General features: G+C 38.4%; 1 protein-coding gene across 1 annotated transcript in view; it reads right to left on the reverse strand.

Moving 5' to 3' along the window:
* Nucleotides 1-14,907, reverse strand: part of LOC149287213 (sickle tail protein homolog) — a 128,257-nt gene that overhangs the window by 21,937 nt on the left and 91,413 nt on the right. Inside the window, exons 6-7 of the mRNA XM_089493194.1 lie at nt 5,287-6,110; nt 190-294 (exon numbers count right to left, since the gene is read on the reverse strand). Of these exons, the coding sequence (XP_089349320.1) occupies nt 190-294; nt 5,287-6,110 (929 nt within the window). The remainder of the gene's footprint in view (nt 1-189; nt 295-5,286; nt 6,111-14,907) is intronic.

Below are 14,907 nucleotides of genomic sequence, written 5' to 3' on the forward strand. Positions count from 1 at the left end.
CTAAAAAAAAGTCAAAACACAAATACAGATTTTATCCATTCTCAATTAAGCAGGTTATTATGTCAGAACAATATATTCACAAGGTTGAGGGACTCTTAAATAGCTGGTGTGTTATTATATACAGCAAGGGTGGGTTTCAAGGGACATGTTGGTTCTCCGTACCCTAATGCGAGAGAGTCACATAGTTACCTAGCAGCATCCTTAGAGCTGGTTGGACCTGGTCCTTTCAAAAGTGCAGTTTGGACAAGACCAGTCAAGCTTGCAATCTGTTTCTCCATGGCCTGCATCCTCTCCCTGAAAAAAACAAGAGGTAACTTATTAGCGGAAAGCTCTGTATTGTTCCTCTTACGCATCCTGAATATCACGTTGGATGCCCTACACATCATAGTTGAGCAGAAAATGCCAGACTTTACAACATTGGAATCCAAACTGTAGAATACAGAAAATGCTCATAATGCCACTACTGTTAAATTGTAACCTTATTGTGAGACACCCAAAAACCTATATATATATATATAAATATATATATATATATTCCTTGTGTCCAAAACTAATTTGGTTTTTATTAAAACTCAATAACAAAGAGATTAATTGTTATGTCTTCTTCATAATGTCTGTAAACCTTCATAAGACACAGATATAAACCAAATATCTGTTTTCTAAACTGTAAAATAAAGTCCGCAATCTCTTTTAGTTTAGAAACCTGGTAACAATTTAAACTTTTAACTAAACTATGACTTTTTATGGGGATGACTTTGGCTTAGGATACCTCAACATAAATCATACTTGGGGAAAATAATTCCAATTTTTATTTGATGCAGAATTAAGCAAACAGTCTGCACTTCCAAATACTATTTTATCATTCTGACGAACAGTAAAAAAAAAATCTGATTAAAGGAATGTGCATTAAAATTCTCATGTGGTATTCACTCCGGAATGAGCAGCTAAGGGAGTATTAGTTTATGGACAGGACTATAATACCGGAATTTTAATATAGGATTATTATTAAAGTATAAACTGCAAGACTGTTCAGATTTTTTTTTCACAAATGCCCATTATTAAAAAAAAAAGTTTATCCAATTCTGGAAACCAAAGGAAATTGAAGACTAAAATGCAATAGTTTACTTTATGACACAGAAGGGCTGACAAATCTGAGTCCGTGAGATGCAAATGAGTCTCGGGTTTAATCTAAATAAAACTGCACTGTACCTTGGCTTTGAATATGGGCTCATGTGTCATTAGGGGGCCAATACAGTTTAAACTGGCATTTTAACTGTATTTTTATGTGTCGGAGTATTTTCACTCTTTCCATGTTTGTTCGGATATACAGGGCTTTTGAGAGAGTTTGCTGGCATTTTTTTTTGTACCATACCATAGGCACTGTCACTATAGTAAATCTGTGTACACATATATAACATTTTCAAACTAATGCAACAAATATGTCTCAATTTTGTCTTGAAAAGGGTAATACCCCTCACAACCACACCAAATATACTACGGTAATAGAGTAAGAGCCCACTTATGGTTATATCAATATAAATTCTGACCTATCACTATGAAGATCCCTGAACTTCCTAAGCGCTCTATATCACTATATAACGTTATCGATAGACAATTGCTATCTACAGACACCAGACAAGGCAAAAGGCTTGTTTTTCCATCAGAAAGGGATTCTGGGTTGGCGCATGCAAATAAGGTTAACAATTATCACCTTTGCCTCTATATCCACTTTATACATGGAACCCTTGAAAGTGATTGCCCGGTGTCTGTAGATGAGTGTTTAATAATACTTCTACTACCCCTTAAATTTAAGTGGAAGGGTTTTCCATCACCTTTACCTACCATAACGTATGTAATGGTATTTCTTGGCAACCCCAAGCCTCAAGTATTAAGCCAGCATCACTATCTCATGCTGATGAGTCCCATTAAGGGTGAAACAGCTGTCTATGAGTGGTGATCTGGCTACTGCACCTCTTCCCGAGTCTTGTACTTTCAAGGGACCCATGTATAAAGTGGGTACAGAGGTTAACCTTATTTGCATGCGCTTATCCAGAATTCCTTGTGGTTGTGGCAGCACCATGAGATTTCTGGTTTTTCTGTAGATGAGTGTTTAATAATACTTCTACTACCCTGTACATAATATAGTATTCTGCCTAGATTGCTTCAAGTAGCACCAGGTACCCAGACAGCATGTTAGATAAGGAATCTGTTTCTTCCATTGGCCTGGCCAGCAAAACATTCTGACCACAAAAAACTTTTGCGGTTTTAAAATGTGCCTAATACAAGTAGAAACAAGAATTTGTTATAAAAGTAACTCAAACGTGTGAGGTTTTATAAAGTTGTATCAGCATACAATAACAAAGGTTTCTTTATGAAGTTTCCTCTTTTACTTCCGCAATTACAGAGCACGCTTTATGGCGCTTGCCTCAACTAACGCACTAAACAGATCTTCTTCACGGTAATCCAACACCTCGAGAGCTGTGTCTCCAAACCTCAAAAGCAGTACAAGAAACAAAGTCTCAGAAATATATTCTGTTTCCAAGGTTTGCTTGCGAACAGAAATGTACTTTATGTAAAATCAAATTACAGTTCCAATTTTTTCTGGAAGGATATTTCAGGACAACCAAAAATACAAAAAAAAAATTAAATATGTATTCACAGAAATAACGCTATTTTACTACAGTTTTCGGAACTAACATTACTTTTCATGTATTAAAGGTAAATTGGATTAAAAAAAACTTAGTACATGGGAAATAGTAGGTGCCAGAGTTGTTATATATATATTATATATATATCAGACATGGTACATGAGGCAGATCAGACCAAGAGCTTCAATGAGTGAAAATCTCTGTGCCCCTGCAGTTCTTCTTCCGTTTTTTCTGAAAGGACTGAGCAGATATACAGCTGTAATTTGCAGAGCTGCTCCCATCATTGCAACACTGATGATTACAGAGTAGAAAGACAGGATGTGTCACACAGGACGGCCACTAGGGGGAGCAAGCGATAGAGGGCTGTGTCAGTTCTGTGCCTTTACCAAAACACCGCGTAGGGACACACTCTCCAAGTGAATTAATCCAAATCAGTGTCCCAGAATGGGTTGCCTACATTAGTGGATGACTGGATGTGCTACGGCAGCTTCCACAAATATTGCCCACATGGGCTAAATGTTTCTTCCAATTCAAAAATAAGAACTCTGGTAACGAGAGTCATATTTGCACTATTATTATTATCATTTGTTTTATATAGCAACATCATATTCCATAGCGAAATACTTCATGAATAGACTTCAGAATATAGGGAATCAATTTAACACAACACAATTACAACCTTTGTACAGAATAAAAAAATGCAATACAGCCTGTCAAAATCAAAATTATGGTTAGAATAATATAAAAAGCGGATGAAAAAGCTAAAACCAAAATCTAAATTCGCGGAAAAACCTGATGTTCTCTTTTGTATCTATCCTGTGCTTACAGCTGTGCTCTGCGGGCCCACAAATTATAGGCTGGGGCCTTCTCTACCATGGTGAAGTTTTTTTATGCACACATTTAATAAAACTTAAGGCTACAGTCCCTGGCGTCTTATTACTGAGAATAACATTCACTTTATGAGCTGCTTAGCCTCTAATCACACAGGATTCTGTTATATATATATACCAAAGAGCTAAACACATGCAAAAATATTTTCATGATAGTGTTAATTTATACTTAATATACTTAATTACATTTTTTACACTTATTTTTCTAATAAAAAATGCATGGGCTGTGCATTCGGAAACAAAAATATCCAAATATTATGCTATAAGTGGTATAAATTCATTGTATTCAGACTACATGAAACAGTAGGTTCACACATCTGAACAAAAACAAATGCTCGCTTTTGACTAAACTCAGGGCCGGCCCGACAATGGAGCCGAGTGGGGCAACCGCTCCAGGCGGCACTGTTGAAGGGGCGGCAAAGTCCTTTTTTTTTTTAAAAAAAAGCGAAAGAGAGAGAAAGGGGCGCCGAGTGGTTTTCGCTTACCAAGCTGTCAGTACCCGCTCGGCGCCCCTCGCTCTCTCCTCTGCGGCGAGTCTCCCTGTTCGGTCTCGGTGCCGGCTTGTAATGCTGAGTGCCGGAAGATTTCCGGCGCTCAGCATTACAAGCCGGCACCGAGACCGAACAGGGAGACTCGCCGCAGGACTGCTGAAAGGTAAGTACAAGGGGGGTGTTAAGGGTAGATAATAGGGAGGGAGGGAGAGGAAGGGTAGATAATGGGGGGGGGGCGGCAGGGACGGAGGGAGAGGAAGGGTAGATAAGGGGGGGGCGGCATTTTGCCTTGGGCCGGCCCTGACTACACTATACCACTGATGTTTAGGCTACAAAATTCCCTTTAGTTCCCTGGAAAAAAAATTGTTAAATTAATGCATATCATGGGAAATATTATGTATGCAAAAGCCTGACAATTTATCGAACAGATTCATCAAAATAAATTATGCTAAAAATATAGTAATATTATGCTCGCTTGCCAGGTCACAATACAGCTATACAATTTTGTTAGGAAATATTTTATAGCGCTGGATTAATGGGCAAACAAGGATGTGATATTTAGAACTGCTGTTGAAATATAAATTATTCATAAACCTACATTTTAATTAAAGAGATTTATATTGGTTTTAGAAGTACGTGAGATAAATATCCTGCAATGGATGTCTACACAGTGATAAATTTAATAAATATATGTGTTTTTATAAATAAGGCAGAACTATTTGCATTTGTAGATTTTCCCTTTGCTGTTAATTCTTATTAGAATATTTGCCAGGAAATCACTGTGTTCTGAAAGTACATATACACACACACACACACACACACACACACGTATGTATCCATATCCAAAGATGGGCCTGTTCTAATTTAATAGGATTCTTAGTAACACCTCCAAAGTAACATACTGAGCCCTAGTAGCCAGGGCCAGATTTAAAATGCACCTTTTTCCAAATCTTTACCAATTAAGGGTTAAATAGGTTAAGGCATATAAAGCCTGCTCTCTTTCTTATCACAGATACTTAGTTTGGAAGCCCAACCATGTTGCATTACGGATAGGACTCATCTCTCATGGGATGCCTCGTCGTAGCAGGTGGGCTTATGTGCTTTGATGAAAATATAGTATTAAAGCCTCATGTCGATTGAAAGCATGAATTTGTACATTTCTCACAGAAAGTGACAAATGCTATACATAAACAAACTATACTTGTACTAGATCAGACTATATAAAAAATAATAATGTAGAAGTGATGATTGTTTTACCTGGTATATGGATCTTTGGGTGGTGCGCCATATCCTCCAAATGTTTTTTCTGTAGGAGAAGGAACAACATCAGCTACTCCCAGTATTCCACCAGTATTACGCACCTTGGCCTCCACAAAAACACCAGCTCCTTGATCCTTTTTAAAAGATTGTCGGAGCGGAGAGGACCTTTCTGTTTGTACTGCGTGAGGAGGCACATGGGTATTATGGGGGTGAATATCCATCATTCGAATATCTGTCACTCTGTGAGGAGAGACTGGCGGTGTTTTTGAACCAAGGGTTGGGAGATGACTTTCAGAATGTTTGCGGGACTTTTGTCTGTACATCGATTGCTCCATCATCTCCATCTGCACAGATGAGTTTGTGTAAGTGCTTGCAGATCTCATTGCTCCTCGGTGATATGCAATTACATGATCAGGAACATCAAGCGGGTGTCCACCATGTGAGGAAGCTATGCTCATCCTTCCTTCATGATATAAGTAAGGTTCCGTGTACATGCTGTCATTCCGTATCATTTGCAAATTTTTATTGCCTAAATCTTCATCTGGTTTCACATCCCTCCTTTCCAAGATGGCACTTGGGCTGGGGGATATGGATCTAGATGCTGGCAAACTTGCAATCCTATCTCGTTGCATTGTGTTATTGCTCTGTATCACTGCTTGGCGCCCTCCGCCATATGGAATCCTTGATGGAGAAGGAGGCATGGAATGGGGTGCTGGTGTGGTTGGTGGTGATATTGGGCCAGCATGAGAAGGATAGGTTGCCGACCCAGGTCTATGGACTGCTGAGCCTTCACGAACTGAATAGGAAATATCCCTTTGCATCTGTAGAAAGTAACAAAAGAAAAGTGTTTTAGGCTAATAAGTACAAACTGAATGATATCATTCACCTCCAAAGTACTAATAACAAGGGTAACATCTAAAAGGAGCTCACATAACACCGATACAGTGAGCCAATAACCCAACTAAAATAGGTTTGGTATACTTGTTATCTAGCACATTGAATACAAGATATATTTAGATAACCACATTCAAGCAGCACAAAAGAAATCCAAACAATATACTATAAGAAATTTAAAAACATGAGCATACAAATCTTGCAGATTCACTCTTCCAACTTCCCCAAGGGGATTTATTATACTAATAATGTTTTGTAGAAGCAGAGCTGTTTATTCTAGTGTAAACCCGGCACTAACTCTGAGAATGGCAAGATATCACTTCAGGGACTTCATAAAATTGTGAATTTAATTATATATTTCTCCATATATATATCTCCAAACCATTTATCATCACACGTGCTTATTGATTTCTTTTTAAATAAATATAATAAAAAGGTGTTATATATAACTTTTAGTTATGTGCAATGTTTTTGCCTTCAAAGACATCATGATAGAACCAAGCATTACTGGATGATAAAAAGACCACACTCCCGAAGGATATGCGACTCCTTCCCTCCTCGGCCATAAGGCCTGCAGGAGGGCCGGATCATCTTGGCCCCTTCCCGCAAGGGTTGGGGCCACTGAAAACTTTGTTTGAAGGAGGGGGGCTTTAAGGGAACCCGGCTCCACCGTGGCTTTTCAGTTTAGTCGTGTCCATCGTGTCCGTTTTATCGCATCACTGTTTGTATAAATAAGCTCAAATACAAAAATTATCAAGAGTACATACACATGTACGCTGTGAAAAAAAAACAGTGCAATCATGTGGTAAAAGTATATACAAAAACGCTACCAGTGGAAGCCCCTAAAATATTGTTCGTATGCACCGCACACCGAGCCAGAAGGCTGGGGCTAATGCATACAAAAACAAAAGTGCATGTAGGGGTCCAAGGTTCTAAAAGGTGGTTACCAGCATGTGACACGTGAAAGGGTGCAGTGTGCTTAGAGCCACGCTAACACCCGGTACACAGCACCCAGTCTGGGACCAAGGATTGGGCACCTACAAACAGCCTCAAGGCTTCATGCATTCACAGCCCTAAAGCCAGAGAACCAGTCTAAAGGCTGTCTTGTACAGCGGGCAATTACTTTCAAGGGATCCATGTATAAAGTGGATATAGAGGCAAAAGGTGATAATTATCGACCTTATTTGCATGCGCCTAACCCAGAATCCCTTGTGGTTGTGGCAGCACCATATATGTATATGTATTTTTATATATATATATATATTTGTATGCGACTGTGCAACTACGTATGCCAAGGTATTAACACATTGTTCTCGTGGAAGCCTCCATGACTTGGGGTTTGCCTGGAGGTTGTATTTCCCATTATAGATGGTGGACCCCTGGATTGCATTACATACTTCCAGCAGGCGACAGTGGACACTAATCGCAGTGCAATATCTGGTTCCCTTTGCTTGGATTCATGTGTAAGTCACCCTACATCTGATTAGGGGTACAGGGTGGCGAGAGCTAGAGAGCTAGATCACAGTTAGCCTTGGTGCTACCCTTGTCAGGGCGGTAAAGCACTCTATTGCCATGCTTCTGTATACTAAAATACTGCCGAGGTTCCCAAAGAGCTATGTTTTCTGTTGTCTTTGATGCTAGTCCTGTTTGAAGTTTTGTGTTCCCGGTGGCCATGGAGAGGAGGAGGGATTGTCTGGCGGGTGTACCCAGTGGGAGTCGTTCCCGTCGTTCCCGTCACAATGGTCTACCTTACAATTACTTATTATTCATTTATAGTGTAATTGATGGGCAGCTCTAGTGTGAATCCAGACCATACAAATCAGATTACCCCTACTGTACATATGTTTTGTATCCCAGTAACCTATATCACTTTAAATGTGTAAAAGATACCATTACTAATTATTACAGTATATGATTGGATAAGGGAGCTTGATAAATATTCTAGTTTTGCACTTGCTTATCTTGTACTAAGGAGAGAGATTAGTATAATGTGAGCCTTTTAATGAGATCTAGTGAATGCACAGAGCCCAAACTCTGATGGAGCTCTATTTAGGTAAAAATATCTAGACGTTAACATTTCATACCAAGGCAGGCTTTAACATAAATATGACTATCTTTTAGACAAAAGTTGTCTTTAACGTTCAAGGCAGTTCCATAAATGTCTGGCCTTTGATGACCTGGATCTTGAGTTCTCTATAACTTACTCATGAGTTATGGTGATAAATATATCTGTTTACTTCCAAAGGCAGAAGAATCGGAGATGCTTAAAAAATACCAACCTTTAAACAAATGGTAATGCATATTTCTAGTGATGACACACCATGTGATAACTTAGTAGCTACAAAAACACATCTAGTTGAAGTCCATACACACTAGAATCTAAATAGATTTCCAACAGTGTACTCTTCTGAGGACAATTGCTTTTGTATCCGCATAGTGGATTAATACTGGATGAAGCCAATTATTTTACTATGCGGGCTTGGACATGGCCTGTTGAGTGAGGTGGACAACTACTTCTGCATTACCAAATTAAGTCTATACATCTTACATTTGAAATTATTTCAAAACTATTCTTGAAACTAAAAAAGACATTGCCTGTGTTATGTGTAGAATATTTTTCAATCATGAATAAAAAACCTCTAGATCAAAATCTGCAAAGGCAATCAAACAAAATTATATGGAAGAATTTATGGCATCCGAACAGTATAGCCTCATTATTAAATGCATGCTCACTCCTCATTAAAGAAAATCGTGCCTGCTTTTTCAGTTAGATCATATGTCTCGCTTTAAATTCCTTTCATAGCGTTCCGTCCTCTTTATGTATAGATTGATTTTCGGGAATGGATTCCAGCATTCCAATTAAAGCCATACAGTTCCAAACTTAAAAAGTAGATATCATACTAAAATGAATAATATTTATAGAATTGTATATTTATTTTGCTTCATTAATTAGAGATCATCGATTATGTATTTATCTTTACAGTCTGAGCTAGAAAATATTATTCTTGCTATCAGCAGTCCAAAGTCTGACAGGACAAGCCCATCAATTGATGGTACTTATTCATGGGACCCTCAATGTATAACCCTTGAATGTTGGAAACTATATTACTAGTACACAGAGTATATAGAATTTGGGGGGGGGAAACATCAAACTCCCCCAAAAAATAGAAAACATAAATCATGGTCATTTTTCTGTTATAATCTCAATATCCTTTAAAATCTGTTGCAATATCTAACACGGCCACACAGGTTAAGGGTACATGGCCTGAAATGCACTTTAATGTGAATGTTGTGTGCGGGGGTCTAATGAGACCCTGTGCACATTCATTAGTGGTCAGAATCATCAGACATGGCAACCATAGGTGTTTCGACCAGGAAAACATTTTTAGAGTATTATGATTATACATCCAGTGGGAAAAGATCCAAACATGTGGAATTCATCATCAGGGATATCTCTCTTATAAGTGTTGAGGGAATGTTAAAGTTAAGTTGGTCATTTTATTTGTTTCTTTTTAAAGACAGTAAGCGCCAGACACAAGGTTATCTCAAGTTCCTGACATCCTAAACTGAGGCAGGAGAAAAATCCCAGGCCACTCCAAATGCCTCACTTATTCATGAATCAATTCTAATATATATATATATATATATATATATATATATATATATATATATATATATATATATATATATATATATATATATTGTGACAGTGTAAACCCCAGAGAGATGCTTAGTGTGGCATCTGGGTACAGGTGCTATCCAGATCATAAATATGTGTCCCTGGGGTGGAGCAATTGGAGAGCAGGGTGGGCCAATGCTCCGTTTCCCCATGCTGTGGAAATTCCATGCCGGGTTTTCCAGGAGGCAAGAAGTCCGCAGGATCCGTTCCGGGATTCCTATGGGGCCGGCATCAGGCACAGGTGCTGGGCATTAAAAACCCCTGGAGCCTGAAACTCAGAGAGACTGTTGGGGGAAGAGGAAGTTCCCTGCGCTCCCAGGGCAAGGAGAGGCCCTGAAGAAGACTATCCCTGAGCCAAGTGAGGCAATACCTGCCTGGACATTTTGTGTGCTGTCTGGGAGAGGTTTTCCAGAGCCAGGCGTAGCTGGGTCTGGCTGGGAGGTTGAGGTAGTGGGTGATTAGGCTGGTCAGTCTGGACCAGCATAGTTCAGTTAGAGAGGGCTCCAATTGGGAGCTAGGTTTTCTTTTTATGATTTGGTTTTTGGGGTTTAAGAGGTTAAAATAAAGCGCTGTTTTGTTCAAAGCTGCTGTTCCTGATGCTGATTGCCCTAGAGGACTGTGCTTAGGACCCCTAAAAGTGACATGTATGGCCCTCATGCTATAGGGTTTGTCACAATATATATATATATATATATATATATATATTTTGTAATAATATATATTAAGTAATAAAAATATTTTGTTGTCCATTTTCAGCAATGTGTTCTTAAAATTCCGTTTACGTAAAATAACAATTCTCTGTTTCGTGATCGACAATCAATAAAACACCAAGTCTATAAACTTTGACACTTTAATGACCCTCTAATGGAGTCAAGGGGCACTGCCTCAGCCATCACAAACTACGCCAACAGTCAACTATCATAAATATCAGGGGCCTTCCTTCTATCAATGTAGCCCATCTGTGAAAACTGATATATATATATAGATTGGCGTTACAGGTATTCAGCAACCATTAGCCATGCATGAACTATGACATCATCGATCCAGCCCCAGATGCAAGAATCGTCATGAATGCCATTTTTTCCAGACTATTCCCCATGACCATTCCAACACATGCCTTAAATGTTCAGGAATATATATATATATAAATACTAACCTAGTGGCATTTGTTTTGTTCTATGAGTTTCAGACATTTTATGTAATTTAACATTTCCTCCTATGTTGGCCCAATAAAAGTTATCAGCATCTTCTCTTGGGCTAACACGGCTATGACTGTTCTTTTTTATGACTCTGTAACAAATGTATTTGTTGTTATGCACTGACGTGTATAAAATGTATTTTCACATGATAACAAGAATCAATTAGGAAGCAGAAATGCATAATTATACCTTATATGAAAATTTGCTATATTTACAAGTTCATTTTAATGCCACACATCAATAACTGTTCCAAGTTCAAATTTGCTAAGCATTTAATTTACAGTTAACCATTTAGGGCAGCTTTTGCAAGCATGGCTTTCCTACAGAAAAGTCTTGCTTTGTGTTGGAGTGGTCATGGGGAATATTCTGGAAAAACATGGCATTCATGCCGATAGAGAGAAATATTCTATTTCAGTATCCAGATGGCAAACAACTGATGCAGCCACTAATTTCTCTGGAGTGAATTTTAACCACAGTTTGCATCACAGAGGAATATAAAATAACCATCTACCAATGTGGTTCTGTTAAAATCTCATATATGTGAGACCACAGAAGGACAATGAACACACTGTTTTCAACTTTGGTATTTTTAGCGCTACCCAAGCTAAAGTAAACTGGAATAATATGAAAATGAGGGGTCGGGTGGTCACAACATAGTACACACATATATGGAGTTCATATGCATAGTTAAGACCTCGCCAGATGTCACCCCGGGAATTATTTGCTGGGTATTTCGGGCACTCAATTTGATATGGTCAGAAGTTGTGTTAAGATCTACCCTGACTCTGACTGGTTCTAGCCACTTGCATAAAGTTTTACCCACCAAGGGCTAGGGGTAGCTGCCCCTGCTTTTTGCCTCCTGGCCCTTTCCTTCTCATAGTGTGAATGAGGGCAGAGACAAAGATCCCAAAGAAACATGTCTGGGAGAACTGATATGTGAGCATATTCACATACAAGAGTATATTCGCCCTCTATGGTTTCTATGAGGACCAGAATTTTGGATACCATAACATCGCAAAATCTCATATGCTATTAAACGTTTTCAGGTCAAGTCATTTACAAAGTTTCCAGATACTGACTTCAGACATACTCATAAAAGGGAAAGGATCCACACATGTTTAATTGTTTGTAATGCTCCAACCCTTATCTCATTCCATGTATACATTACAGCTGAAATATATCTCTAGGATAGACACTTAACGACCCCAGGAGTGCAACTGCACATAATTCACATAGCCTTCCTCTCAGAACTGAAGACCAAAAGCCCGTTGATACACTACATGTCTCCATGCTGGAGTGGCGTCATACTGGTCTCAGGTTGCCCGGTAAGTATGAGCAGGTGTAGTCCTATACATAGCGTTGAAAGATGCCTGAGTGTTGTTCCACATGCAATGGGAGTTGGATAACTATATCATACTGCAAGGTCATCCCTAGACTCCTACGTCTAGGAGCTTCTACCACCTCAAAACATTTAAAAGTTGAATTAGATTATTGACCTCCTTGTATGAATTATAAAAGATTTATTAACCCCTTAAGGACCGGGCTCGTTTTTTCTTTTTATACCCTGTGGGACCGAGGCTGTTTTAATACTTTTGTGGTGCTTGTATTCAGCTGTAATTTTCTCCTCACCCATTTAGTGTACCCACATAAGTTATATATTGTTTTTTTCAGGACAAGATGGGCTTTCTTCAGATACCATTATTTTGATCGTATCATCTTATTTACTATAAAAAAAATAAAAAAAACATGGTGAAAAATTGAAAAAAAACACATTTTATGACTTTTATTTGAAAAATCTTTTACTCACCTAAAAAAGCAAGTAAAAAAACTAGCTAAATAGATTCTACTACTTGTCCTGAGTTTAGAAATACCCAATGTTTTTTTGTTTTTTTGCTGTTTTTTGTAAGTTATAGGGCAATAAGTACAAGCAGCGTTTTATGATTTCCAAACCTTTTTTAAAAAATCTGGTCAGTCTGCCTCCATCTCCTCTTTGGAACATCTTTGAAGCCGGTTAACTCAATTTAACCCATTCAAACCATATATTTTTAAAAACTAGACACCCCAGGGTATTTCAAATGCTGTTATTTTAACCCTTTCCATGCAACAGTTATACAACTACACTTTGTCAAACTTTGTAATAGTAATTTTTTTTATTTTTTTTTCACACAAGTTGTGCTTTAGTTATAGATATACAGGTTCTGGTATATGTCACTGTCAAACAACACCCCAATGTGTGTTCAGGAACATCTCCTGAGTGCAGTGATACCCGACATGCATGGGTTTGTCGGGTTGTTTGAGATTTAAAATGCCACATTTGGGAAGTGCGCTTTTTTTCTCCATTTTGGTCAGTCTGTACCTATGCCCTATCTTTGAGCTCTGCCACTCCAATTTACCCCATCAGCCATTTTTTTTTATATTAGACACCCCTTGGGTATTTGAAGTGCTTTTATTTTAACTCTTTGTTGAGATTTTTGAGACATTTTAGCACTTGCTCAAAATAATAAACTTTATTTTTTTATTTTATTATTTTAATACTTTTTTTTATATTTTTTTTACACATTTTGCTGGTACTGGATGGTTCATCTAGTGACATCACTGCATAATTATTTTTAAATGTTAGCACATTTATTTTTATTTTTTTTTATTATTTATTGAATATTTTACTAATCACATTGTGATTAGAAAGCTGGGCTCCATTGACTTGCATGGTTGAGTGCAGTACCTGTATTCAACCTGCAAGTGGAGCCAGAGTTCTCTAGAGGGTCTGGAGACCATCTAGCGAACTCTTTCATCTTTATTGTTTTTTTTCCCGGGCCGCCGCCATCTTGCTGATGGCGAAGATCACCGGCAGCTGCGGCTGTGACCCATCCAGAGGTAAGTGTTTGGTGTCGCTGGATGCCTCCTGATCGAGGCATTCCAGCGACACCATTTAAGTTTAGGAGGCGATCGTTGATCGCCTCCTAAACGCTTTTAAAACGGGCGTCCGCCGCCATACAATGTATGGCGGCTGTTGACGCCCCGGGGAGGGGCCAGACATGGCCCCCGATGCCGATCTCGGCCTTGCTGAATGCCTCGACATCGAGGCATTACAGTAACGCCGTTTAAGCGAAGAAAGTGATCGTTGATCACTTTCTAAGCTTATTTAATTTTTTGACGGTTCAGGACCGTCAAAGGTCGTTAAGGGGTTAAATTGTAACATAAGTTCTGTAATAATAAACACTTTAAGCTCAACATTTATGATATATTCACCAAAAGGCATAGGTAAGGCAAAAATAAATTAGGTTGTAGATCGTGTAATGGGTGTCCCATGAGGCGTAAATTCCACCAAGAGGTCAACTTGAATTCCTATTTATCACACGAGCAGTCCTGTGTTCCCATCTCGGGGAATACAAATACCTTTATGTGGTTCATACGAAATTATTCAATAGATTATATAAAGAGAATTTATGATCTAACCAAACGGTGCGCAAAGCTTTTTAACCTTTACCAGGTGAAATGTTCATTGCAAGTTTACATACTTAAAATGTGACTTATACTGCTGCGACTATTCAATGAAAAACATTGAGTCTTTGTGAAAAGCAATGTTTAACGCCACAGGAACAATTCAATTGCAAATATGTGTTTTTTTTAGAATTATAAAACCCATGACAGAATTCCAAGCAAATCAGAATGTTGACATTTTACACGGAAAAGTCTAAAGTTCTGCAAATAAACAATGTTTTCATCAATCCATAAACCTAGCACAGAGGAAACAATGCCCCGAATTCCAGAAATTGCACAAAGCAACACGCTCTTTGCTACAAAGAGGAATTCTCCATACGCTTGGACACAATAAGAAAAGAGAAA

Source organism: Sceloporus occidentalis, unplaced genomic scaffold (assembly GCF_023333645.1).
Source record: "Sceloporus occidentalis isolate IW3139 unplaced genomic scaffold, rSceOcc1.0.p SCAF_63, whole genome shotgun sequence".
Taxonomy (NCBI): domain Eukaryota; kingdom Metazoa; phylum Chordata; class Lepidosauria; order Squamata; family Phrynosomatidae; genus Sceloporus; species Sceloporus occidentalis.